The sequence below is a fragment of the Anolis sagrei genome, chromosome 1 (genome assembly GCF_037176765.1).
Source record: "Anolis sagrei isolate rAnoSag1 chromosome 1, rAnoSag1.mat, whole genome shotgun sequence".
Lineage (NCBI taxonomy): Eukaryota > Metazoa > Chordata > Lepidosauria > Squamata > Dactyloidae > Anolis > Anolis sagrei.
In genome coordinates, this window is record NC_090021.1 from 226,610,348 (window position 1) to 226,622,686 (window position 12,339).

A 12,339-nucleotide genomic window follows, 5' to 3' on the forward strand; every position below is an offset into this window, starting at 1 on the left:
GTCTTTAAAGTCTTTCCTTTGACTTGATTCAAACATAATGGGGAGCCATTGTTTACTGCTGTGAAAATGTCTCAGAACATTCCTTCCTTGTGTCCTTTACACACAGAAGTGGAAAAACACAAAATTTTTAAATATATATGTATTCTTTTTAACCTAACACCTCTCCAGGAATCTCTAAATTCTTCAGAGGCTGTATCTGCAATGCAGAATTAATGTGGTTAATAATAATAATATAATAATAAATTATTATAATATTACCCTGCCACCATCTCTCTGAAGTTACTCGGGATGGCTAAAATAGCTCTCCAAAGTGCCGCACATACAACAACAACAACAACAACAATAATAAAACTTTATTTATACCCCGCCTCCATCTCCCCCAAGGGGACTTGGGGCGGCTTACATGAGGCCACACCCATTAGTACAGTAAACAATATAACACAAAAGCATAACAAAAAATCAGAAAATAAAATACAATAAAAACATAAGAAGACATCCATAAAGTATCAGATAATAAAATTAAAATTCCAAATTCATAAAACACAGTTGTAAGTAAGGTGCCACTTGCACTCCCATGGCTCAGAGCTATGGAATCATGGGAGTTGTAGTTTTACAAGGTCTTTGGCCCTCTGTGCTGGTTCCTCACCAAACTATAATTCTCAGGATTCCATAGCATTGAACCATGGCAGCTAAAGGGGTTTCAAGCTGCACTAATTCTACAGTATAGATGCACTCCTAGAAAGAACAAGATACATAATCTTATCTACAAATAATCAAATCTGTAAATGTTAAGTGCACCAGCCAATGGTAGAAAGCTATCAGTTTTGAGCCACGTATACTCCCTCTGTTTCTACCCATGCCAGGAGTCACATCATGGGTTGAGAACACAAGTTCTCTGAGTTCATTCCTAATGAGGAACTGTTTTGAATTTTAAAACTTTTTTCAGGGTTTCCTTCGTGCATGCGAAGACAAAAATCAGAGTCATGTTTTGTCTCATTCTCCCAACAGCAACCCATGGTTTTTCACTGGATCTAGACAAAGTCTTTTGTATGTAGATGAATCCACCCATATTTATTTTAGGTTGGACACCAATTTTAGCCAGTAGAAAAATATTCCATTATCTTAATATTGTTTGATCATATGCATTTGCTAGAGCTCCTGGTGGCTCAATGGATTAAAACCTTGTGCTGGCAGGATTGCTGACCGAAAGGTCAACTGTTCAAATATAGGGAGCGGAGTGAGCTCCCCTCTGTCAACTTCAGCTTCTCATGTAGGGACATGACAGAAGCCTCCCAAAGGATGATAAAAAATCTGGGCATCCCCTGCCGATGGCCAATGCTTCGCAGACAGCCCAATCTGTCACACCAGAAGTGACTTGCAGTTTCTTAAAGTCACTTCTGACACGAAAAAAGATGCATTTGCTTATGCACTTTCCCTTAATTTTTTCACCCACTTTTGTTCTGCCTGGTATAGTTTTGCTGCACAGCATTTTACCCTTTGTTTCACTAAGCCTTAATTCAGTCCATTTTTCCCTTATTGTCTTCACTTGCTGAAGAATCTGAGCATCGACATGGATAATCCTACAATCAGTGTCAAGCAACCCATGTGAGCTCTGCTGTGCTCCTCTGTACCCATTGCCTGGAGCCTAGAACAGTTACTTCTTTGGCTAGAGCTCCTAGAATCCCTCCAGCCACGTCACCAATGGCTTGCTAGCTGGAGTCTTACAGAAATTATAAGTAATCCATAAAAATACTTTTTCCAAGCCCTGACATTTACAGTTTAATTGGTGCTGGAGGCCAAAGGGTGCTGCTGTTTCTGATCTTTATTTTCTCCAGACTTATCTCCTAAGGCAACTTGGAGTCAGTTTCCTTTTCTTTTGGTTAGCTTTCATGTTGTACTAGAATGGCTTATTTAATTTGACCTTTTAGAAAACTTTTGTGGTAACAACTAACTTCTTCATCCACTCCTGTTTCTTGGGACGCAGATGGCAGTCAAGTTTATAGATGGCAGCATACAGTCAAAGCACTGTAGTCAGTTATATTGTACCATTCTTTGGAAAATAAGACCAGGAAGGGTGTAGAACAAATGCCATTTGACACCACTTTAACTGCCAAGGCTGTGGGATCCTGGGAATTGTGGTTTTACAAGGTTTCTGCCAAACTACAACTCTAGGATTCCACAGCATTGAGCCATGCACTTAAAGTGGTGTCAAACTGTATTTATTCTCCAGTATAGATGCACCTGAATATGTGTTATTTCAGTGGGTGAAGAAACAAAGACTTCTTATGTACCTAGATGTTTAAGAATGATAATAATTCCTGCTGAAATATTGATTGTTTTTTTCCTGCTGCATTGATTCTAGCTTTCTGTAATTTATTTATTTATTTAAAACGTTTATATTCCGCCCTTCTCACCCCAAAGGGGACTCAGGACATACAAATGGCAGATATTCAATGCCAGGACATAAATAGATTATACACATACATAAGCATTAAAATTCTTTATCTCATCATTAAAATCCACTGTATAAAACCATCTCGATCATCCGCATCAAATCTAGTTGGCCTGATAAGGTTTCCCATTGCTGCCTTATTGCACTGTCCCAAAATCTTGGTCCCACATCCAAGTTTTTACCATCCTTCTGAAGGTCAGGAGGGAGGGAGCTGATCTAATCTCACCAGGAAGGGAGTTCCATAGCCAAGGGGCAATCACTGAGAAGGCCCTCTTTGTGACAGTGGCGGGATGAAGAGTAGGGCCTCCCTGGAGAATCTTAATCTCCGCAATGATTCATAAAGGGAGATGCATTCAGACAGATAAATTTGGCTGGGGTCATTTAGGGCTTTATGGGCCAAAGCCAGCACTTTGAATTGTGCTCAGTAGCAAACTGGCAACCAGTGGAGCTGGCGTAACACAGGAGTTGTATGCTCCCTGAAGGCTTCTCCAGTTATTAACCTGGCTGCTTCTTGTTGAACTATTTGAAGTTTCTGAACAGTCTTCAAAGGCAACCCCACGTAGAGTACGTTGCAGTAGTCTATCCTCGATGTAATGAGCGTGGACCACCTTGGCCAAGTCTGACTTCCCAAGGTAAGGTACTGGTGCAACTGGTGCAGAAGCCAGGAGGACTTGCACCTTCAAAGGGAGTGTAACCTTATCCAGCACAGGCTGTAACCCTATACCCTGTTCGGCCTTGCCAGGAGGACCTCTGTCTTGTCTGGAGTCACCTTCAGTTTGCTCGCCCTCATCCAGACCGTCACAGCGGCCAATTTGGTGCTTTTTACATTAATACTGCTTTTAAAAAATACTGTACATTTTTTCAAAGTTTCATTATAAGCTGACTCGAATGTTTTTGTGCAATGATTGAGCAGAATTCTTCCAAATAGAAGTTAAATCCTCACCATACAGTTTTTAAACACACTAAATAAAAAAAGATGGCAAAATACAGAAAACGTGTCTGCTCAGCAGGGCAGTTTCTTTGTAAAAGCACTGTTGCCGTTTCGTGGGAGATTGGTGTGTTTTTATCAAGACATTTTGTTCTATGAACTCCTCAGAGACGCAGAGTGCTTCTTTGAATGTCCTGCTGATTTGTTATGTCACTGATTTTCTGTTTGGAAAAAAAATACCAAAAAGCAAAGCACAGGTTGAGAAAGGGAGAAAAGAAAGTCTGGCAACTTTAGGGAGACTGCTTTTGCATTTGATTTATTGGGACAAGCATTAAAATGAAATATAACAAGGCACAAGGAATGGAAGGAAGAAGGAGTGTTACTTGAACATATACATTCAGAGCAGTGAAACATTGAAAATGGCTTTGGGCCCTGCATGCTTTCTGAAATGGAGAGAAAGTTTATCAGAACATTAATAAAAAAAGACTATGAAAGTTGCATGATTATTGGATTCCAGAAGTAGGGAACTCCACTTGGAGGAGTATTTGTTTCTTTAATATTTATATACAAGATATCTCAAAAGTTACCACACATAGGGAAAATAGGAAATTGTAGCTAAATGTACCTTTATTTACAAAATACTCATTACAAAATTGTGTAAAACTCTTCCAATGTAAAAATATAAATACAAAAATATATCCTATATGATATAAGTTTGTTAATTTTTTCTACATATGGAAACTTGGGACACCTTGTAGTACCCCCCCCCCCCCCCACTTCACAAAGGTCCCCAATGTGGTATACAACATGTCTGCTGAGGTTTGTTTCTCTAGGCTAGATGCATTCACCTTGTGAATTAAAATGTCTTTGGCTGGTTCCTTGCAAAACAATCAAGTGTCCTTTGGATCAGAGCTCAAACAGCTAAATAAAGAACAACACAAGAAAGCTGGGGAATTCCAGACAAGAAACAATCAGGGCCAGCTAATCACCTCCCAACAAAGGAGTCCCCCAGGCAGGAAGCCTTGAAGATGCAATGCTGTTTGGTGCTAACCAAAGTGGTCAGTTGCAACATTCACACCTGTCTCAGACCGACAAGAGTTCTTCCTCCCACTTTGGACATTCCACAGAAAAATAAACCCCACTTGCCTAGTTAACAGACCCCCTCAACCTTTGAAGATGTCTGACATAGATGAAGGCAAAACACCAGAAGAGAATGATTCTGGAACATGGCCATACAGCCCAAAAATTGTGAATTCTGCTATAAATGTTCAGCAGTGGAACTCTCTGCCTCAAAGTGTACTGGAAGCTCCTTCCTTAGAGATCTTTAAACAGAGGCTTGATGGCCATCTGTCTGGGATACTTTGAATGTGCTTTTCCTGCATGGCAGGGGGTCGGACTAGATGGCCCATGTGGACTCTTCCAACTCTATGATTCTATGACTGATGAAAAATTCAAGGTTCATTTAGTAGAGAAGGGAAAACCCCAGGGAGGGTAGGCTGTTGATGCCATTTCCCATCCAGACATCCAAGAAGATCAGAAGGATACACCATGGTGGAAAGAATAGAAGGAATCTGTGCTTCTTTTAGGTTTCCTCAGGATTGACTAAGTTCTTGCTTTTTGCAACTCTATTCAGAGAAAGGGTTGGTTCCTTTGTTGATAAGATTTACCTACGCACATTTACCCATGGATAAGTCCATCCAAAGTTTTTAGGTTTGCTTTTTAATTAGCATTTCTAGACTTATGCATGAGGATATGGGATACTTTGAAAAGATGTTATTCTCTCATTCCACAGGGTTTCGCTATGGGAGTGAGATCATTCCTTTCTCTAAAGTGGATGAGGAGCAGATGAAATACAAAACAGATGGAAAATGTTTTGCTGTCCTGGGGTTCACTAAAGCATCTCAGGTATGACCTATAACTTGGAAATGCTGGCTGAGTTGCAGGCTGAGTTGAATTTAGGTGATGCAGGCTGAGTTGAATTTAGGTGAAGTGAAATTAAAGGTTTGGTTTGCCTGTTTTGCATGGCTGCAGAGTTGCTGGGTGGGATTGCTATTTGTCAGAGCTTGACATTTGAATGTTGCTTCTTGCTCTTCTAGGTAGCAAGCCAAAAACAAAATTATAGATCACATAGAACGATGCACATATGATGAGTGGAGTGCCACAGGATTCTGTCCTGGGCCCAGTTCTGTTCAACATCTTTATTAATGACTTCAATGAAGGTTTAGAAGGCGTAATCATCAAGTTTGCAGACAACACCAAATTGGAAGGGATAACCAATACTCCAGAAGACAGGAGCAGAATTCAAAATGATCTTAACAGATTAGAGAGATGGGCCAAAACTAACAAAATGAAGTTAAGCTGGGACAAATGCAAGATACTCCACTTAGGCAGAAAACATGAAATGTAAAGATACAGAATGGGGGATGCCTGGCTTGACATCAGTACTACATCCAATTCTGGGCACCGCAATTGGCAAGCTGGAATGTGTCCAGAGGAGGGTGACCAAAATGATCAAGGGCCTGGAGAACAAACCCTATGAGAAATGGTTTAAAGAGCTGGGCATATTTAGCCTGAAGAAGAGAAGACTGAGAGGAGACATGATGGCCATGCATAAATATGTGAGGGGAAGTCATAGGGAGGAGGGAGCAAGCTTATTTTCTGCTGCCCCAGAGACTATGATGCGGAACAATGGCTTCAAATTACAAGAAAGGAGATTTCACCTGAACATGAGGAAGAACTTCCTGACTGTGAGAGCTGTTCAGCAGTGGAACTCTCTGCCCCAGAGTGTGGTGGAGGCTCCTTCTTTGGAGTCTGTTTAAAAGCCTCCAAAGAAGGAGCTGTTGGGGGTGCTTTGAATGCGATTTTCCTGCTTCTTGGTAGGAGTTGGACTGGATGGCCCATGAGCTCTTTTCTAACTCTGTGATTCTATGATTCTACATGTCTTTGCACCCATTTAGGGCCACATTCCCACAGGGGTAATCTGATGATAGACCAGAGCTATAAGTAGATGGGACATTCTCCTCTTTCTCTTTGCAACTTCACTTTCTCTTTACTTCTCACTTGCTCCTCTTTTATCGTTCCATTTCTGCATGGCACAAAATAGTATCTACATTTGAACAGTAGCTTGAAAGGTTTTCAAAAGCCAGACAGAGTGAACTGTTGTGGGTTTTTTCTTCTTCTTCTTCAACTTGTGGGAGAAGGCTTGATGGGAGCAATAATGAGAAACTGTGAATGCTACTGAATGAAGGAGAAGGTATGAGATAGTTAACTGAGTGATGAGAGAAATTGAGAATTTTAAATCTGAGTACTGTTAAAATTAACCTAGAACAATAGAGGAGAACCATGTGCAGCTATAGGAAAGGGCACTGGAATAAAACGTAATGCTATATTTGATCTTTTCAGTGTGGAATTTAATTTGCATGTTGGATGGCAGTAACTTTACAGAGTTCAAAATGGCATTGGCGTAAGACCAAGTTGTGGCAATGTTCATTTGTAGGTCCTGAGGCATCGCTACATGGGGAATCAGGTTCTGAAAGTCTTCGCAGCAAAGGATGATGAGGTGAGGCCAACTGACTGTCAGTTGAATCTGAAAGCTGAAATTTTTATATTTTGCTCTTTGAAGTGTTGAAAAGCTGGCTTAAGGAGAAGATACTGAAACAAGCTGAAACTTCCCATTCTTAAAAGTGTATAAAGAAAGCAAGTAAAAAGCATTATAACCTACAAGGGGAAAACTGGAAGCGGAGGGGTGTTGCTCTAGATGATTAAAATGCCAGAATAAATAGATTTTTTTAATTTTATTTTGTTCATTTATATTGTGGCCTTTATATGGAGTTTTCTGGCAAAATGCAATAAAACCAATTTTAAAAAATTGAAACAAAATAAATAAATACATTAAAATGTTAATTTAAAAAAAAATTAAAATCAAGTATGATTCCTTAGCTGTGGATTTGATATCCATGGTTTCACTTACCCATGCTTCAAAAATATCCCCCCACCTTTAAAAAAAGTGTTTATGGGCCTCTTTAGGTGATTCTATAGCTGTGATTCCCTTTTTTTGACCAGGGACCATTTTGACCAGGGACCACTCTCCAACATTAGTACCAAAAGAGTTATGAGTCAGTTTTTGGTCAACCTTAGATTTGGTTTGGTTTTTTGGGGTGCTGATTCAGGAAATTGCATCAGATAGACCACATCAGCTCTAGTTTCTGATACAAGACATATGCCACCCAGTAGTCGCTATCTGCTTGCCCACAGAAAGCCATATTTAATAATCTAGATCTGATGTGGTCTATCCAATGCAATTTTCTGAATCAGCACCCTAAATAACCTGAGGAATAGGCCTAAAAACAAAGACACCAAGGCTCTGCTCCGGGGGAGAGAGGAGGAGGAGAAGCAACAGTCGAGGCTTCTTGTGGGGCCTTTCGTAGGTAGTCAGCCTCTCCCCTCCTGATATCCCTGTTGCCTCAACACTATAAGATGGTTTCATGAGACCAGTCACTCTTGTTGAAATGGTGTAGTAACCATGAGGCCACGGGATATATTTTAGGTCTTGGGGACCACTGGTGGTCCATGGACCACAGGTTGGGAACCATTATTCTATAGTATGCTCTTCTGGCCCAGGAATAGTCAATATATATCTTAGGGGGCCAGCCACCCTTGGCCTTAACCCCCATTTTCCCACCCGTATTCAAAAAGCCCTGAAGTGACACAACAGTGGAGATAGTAGACAGTAGAGCTTCCTCCATTGTCTTGTTGTGCAGCAGACACTAGAACTTTGTGTAAAAAAAAGACTATGGGAAGTCCCAGAGACTTTTCTGGTGTTACTTCTCCAAGGAGAATTAACTCCCTGTTACATCAACGGAGGAGTGTGCTTCTGGAGAATGCTTGTAGAGCAGCTCCTTGGTCACAGCCTTTGACGTTAATATTAGTAATGACAAAGGAAAATTGTATCAATGAAATTTAAAATACAATTAAAGTAAAATATGAATGGAAGGATGACCTTTTAAATAAAAAGTAGCATTTTAATATAGATAGCTAGATTTCTATATGTGTTGATAGATAGTATTTTATTTTTGAAATGTCCATTAAACTCCTCCGCTTTCCTCAAGATCTTAGTTTTCAGATGTGCAGCCCTGGTGTTCTTGCCCAAACCTGAAAAATACTCCCTGGATCCATGGGACTTGCTCACTCTTTTTTAACATGACAAGAAAAAGAATACTGCACATTTTAGTTGTTCTTTAGCTTTATATCTATAGCTTTTCTAGTTTTGAAGTGGTGATGCCCTATATGGTCTAAAGGTAGTACCCTGCTTGGACACCTCTCTTGATGTTGTGACCTGGTTGTACTCTTGTCAGCATTTCCTTTTGCTTTTGAAGAGGTAAAAAGAGACTCAAAATGCTTTTTGATCCTATGAATGCTGTTATTGATATCCATTAGTGTTATTTCTGTATACTTGTGCATATCCTTTGACAGGCTGCAGCAGTTGCTCTTTCTTCCCTCATCCATGCTTTGGATGAGTTGGATATGGTAGCCATTGTGCGTTATGTCTACGACAGAAGATCCCAGCCACAGGTTGGAGCAGCCTTTCCATTGATCAAAAATGAATATGAGGTAATACTTCTCATGTTAATAGGCTTCCTTTGCTGCTTTTTACTGTGGGTCCAAATGGGGTCCCCTTAGCTCAAATGTTGGGATTCCAAAATTTGTGGCAACAATAAAAGGTTTCTGAACACCATCCATTTACACAAGTCTGTTAGCAACAGCATGTGCTGTCTTCAGTGGACTCTCTGAAAATGTTTCTGCCATACTCCACAAAAAGAAAAACCATCCTGTTTAGGTAGCCTTGCAAATGCTGGTTTCTTTTCAGTAAATGTTTGATTTTTATACCTATTTATTTACCTATATACCTGTATAAGAAGCCCTAATCTAGTTAATTCATATGTACCTATATAAGAAGCCCTGATCTAGTTCATTCAGCCCTGTTCAGTTATCATTTCCCAGCTAGGTAATGTTGGTGTCATTCCAACATGGATGTCATTCTGATATAGAATAAAGCATTTTTAATATATGTGTTGTCGAAGGCTTTCATGGCTGGAATCACTGACTTGCTGTGAGTTTTCCAGGGTGTATGGCCATGTTTTTTTTTTTTTCCGTGTCAGGAGCAATTTAAGAAACTGCAAGTTGTGTCTGGTGTTAGAGAATTGGCCATCTGCAAGAATACTGCTCAGAGGAATCCTGGATGTTTTACTATCCTGTGGGAGCCTTCTCTCATGTCTCCGCATGAGAAGCTGGAGCTGACATATGGGAACTCACCCCGCTGCTCGGATTTGAACTGCTAACCTTTTGATCAGCAGTTCAGCCAACACAAGGGTTTAGCCCATTTCGCCACCGGGGGCTCTGTTGTATAGCCATGTTCCAGAAACCTTCTCTCCTGACGTTTCATCGACATCTATGGCAGGCATCCTCAGAGGTTGTGAAATCTTAATCTAATACAAATTATAGCCTTTAGGGCAGTGGTTCTCAACCTGTGGGTCCCCAGATGTTTTGACCATCTCTCAGAAATCCTAACAGTTGGTAAACTGGCTGGGATTTCTGGGAGTTGTAGGCCAAAACACCTGGGGACCCACAGGTTGAGATCCACTGCTTTAGGGTGTAATTGATTCTATTTAGTTATGGATTTAACATATTTTAACTAGTGTAAAACTGTTTATTATGCCATTGTTTTGTTGGTGTGTGTTTTCACCAGACATTTCTGATTTATGGCAATCCTAAGAAAAAGCTATTGTAGGATTTTCTTGGCAAGATTTGTTCAGGGGGTGTTTCTCTTTACCTAGCTCTGAAGCTGAGGTAGTGTGTTTTCTTCAAGGTCACTCAGTGAGCTTCTTTAACCCAGTGTGGATTTGAACCCTGTTCTCCAGAGTTGTAGTCAAATGTTCAAACCACTACATTATGCTGGCAATATTTGCCTGTTTATATTATTTTTATTGGCTCAAACTAGCTATCCCCTGCCACGCGTTGCTGTGGCCCAGTCTTGTGAGCTGGAACATAAAGTAATGAGAAAATGCTGGTTTCTAATATATGTAACGTATTGATGCTTGTGGGTTAAAAGTATTTCTTGTTTCTTTGTCAGTGTTGATGTGGAGATTGTCTGGTTTGCCTACTCTGGAACATGCAACATGTCATTGTCCTTTCAAATCTATGATACTATGTATGTGTGTGAATAATATGAAACTATATCTATGGCTGGGTGGCTCTTTCTCAGGAGGGCTTTGATTACATTTTCTTGCCCTGGTGAAGGGAGTTGGACTGAATGGCCTTAAGTATTTTCTGTTGGTCATGGGGATTCTGTGTGGGAAGTTTGGCCCAGTTCTGTGATTGGTGGAGTTCAGAATGCTCTTTGATTGTAGGTGAACTATAAATCCCAGTAACTACAACTCCCAAATGTCAAGGTCTGTTTCTCCCAAACTCCATCTCTCTTCATATTTGGGCATATGGAATATGGAATATTCGTGCCAAGTTTGGTCCAGATCCATCATTGTTTGAGTCCACAGTGCTCTACCTGGATGTAGGTGAACTATAACTCCCAAACTCTGGGTGAATGTCCACCAAACCATTCCAGCATGCTCTGTTTGTCATTAGAGTTCTGTGTGCCAAGATTGGTTCAATTCCATCATTGGTAGAGTTCGAATGCTCTTTGATTGTAGGTGAACTATAAATCCCAGCAACTGCAACTCCCAAATGACAAAATAATTTTTTTTGAGTGATGGTCACTCCTTGGGTTAGTTTGTGGGGTTCGGAATTCTCTTTGATTGTAAGTGAACTATAAATACCAGTAACTACAGATATCAAATGTCAAGGTCTATTTCCCCCAAACTCCATCTGTGTTCATATTTGGACATATGGAATATTTGTGCCAACTTTGGTCCAGATCCAAAATTGTTTGAGTCTACAGTGCTCTCTGGATGTAGGTGAACTATAACTCCCAAACTCAAGGTCAATGCCCACCAAACACTTCTAGTGTTTTCTGTTGGTCATGGGAGTTCTGTATGCCACGTTTGGTTCAATGCCATAATTGGTGGAGTTCAGAATGCTCTTTGATTGTAGATGAACTATAAATCCCAGCAAATACAACTCCCAAATGACAAAATCAATTTTTTTGAGTGAAGGACATACATTGGGTTGTTAGGTGTATGCTGTCAAAATTTGGTGTCAATTGGCCCACTGGTTTTTGAGTTATTCTAATCCCACAAATGAACATTACATTTTTATTTATATAGATTGCTTGATATATGTTGAAGTGATTTTGTTATACATCATCCTGAGATCCCATCATACATAAATAAGTAATAGCATAAGTAAAACAGGTAAACAAGGTATTTTACATCTCATCAGCAGGGTTTTGAAAAAATTACAATTGATGTTCATGTTTTTAGACTATTTTGTGTTAACATTGTTCGGTCTTTGCACCTAAAATCCATCATATTTTTTAGTCTGTATATCTTTTCTGTTTTTCACAGAACAAAATTCTGCATTTCACACAGTAAAACAATGATGGTACACAGAGAAAGTCTGCAGATGGCAGTGCCATTTCTGCAGTACACATTTTTAGTAACAACATATGGGATACAGTGTTCAATAAACATTGTTTTGGCTAAGCAAAAACTCAAGCTTTGTTGTTTTGGGGGTTGACATAAGCTTTCAAGTTTTTTTTGATAGACGTAAACTGTCCCAGAGAAAAATAAATTGCTTAAGATGAGTTGCAGGAGACATGTGAATAGAGATAAGTAAAAGGGCTATAAATGCCAAGAACAGATGATTGCCGATGGCCACAGCTTGACAGAAAGCTGTGGAAGCCCTGTAAGATGAAAATGGCTTTTAAAACAGGAAGCATATTTTATTTTGCAGAGAGGAAATCAAGAAAATTGCATGCCAGTGGGTCATTCACCAATAAATTCAGCAT

At 39.9% G+C, this 12,339-nt stretch overlaps 1 protein-coding gene across 2 annotated transcripts in view; it reads left to right on the forward strand.

Annotated features, from left to right (window-relative positions):
• The window catches only part of XRCC5 (X-ray repair cross complementing 5), a 64,266-nt gene that overhangs the window by 15,492 nt on the left and 36,435 nt on the right, over positions 1-12,339 (forward strand). For both annotated transcript variants that reach the window (XM_060773928.2, XM_060773937.2), the window contains exons 9-11: positions 5,173-5,285; positions 6,877-6,939; positions 8,853-8,990. In XM_060773928.2, the coding sequence (XP_060629911.2) occupies positions 5,173-5,285; positions 6,877-6,939; positions 8,853-8,990 (314 nt within the window). The remainder of the gene's footprint in view (positions 1-5,172; positions 5,286-6,876; positions 6,940-8,852; positions 8,991-12,339) is intronic.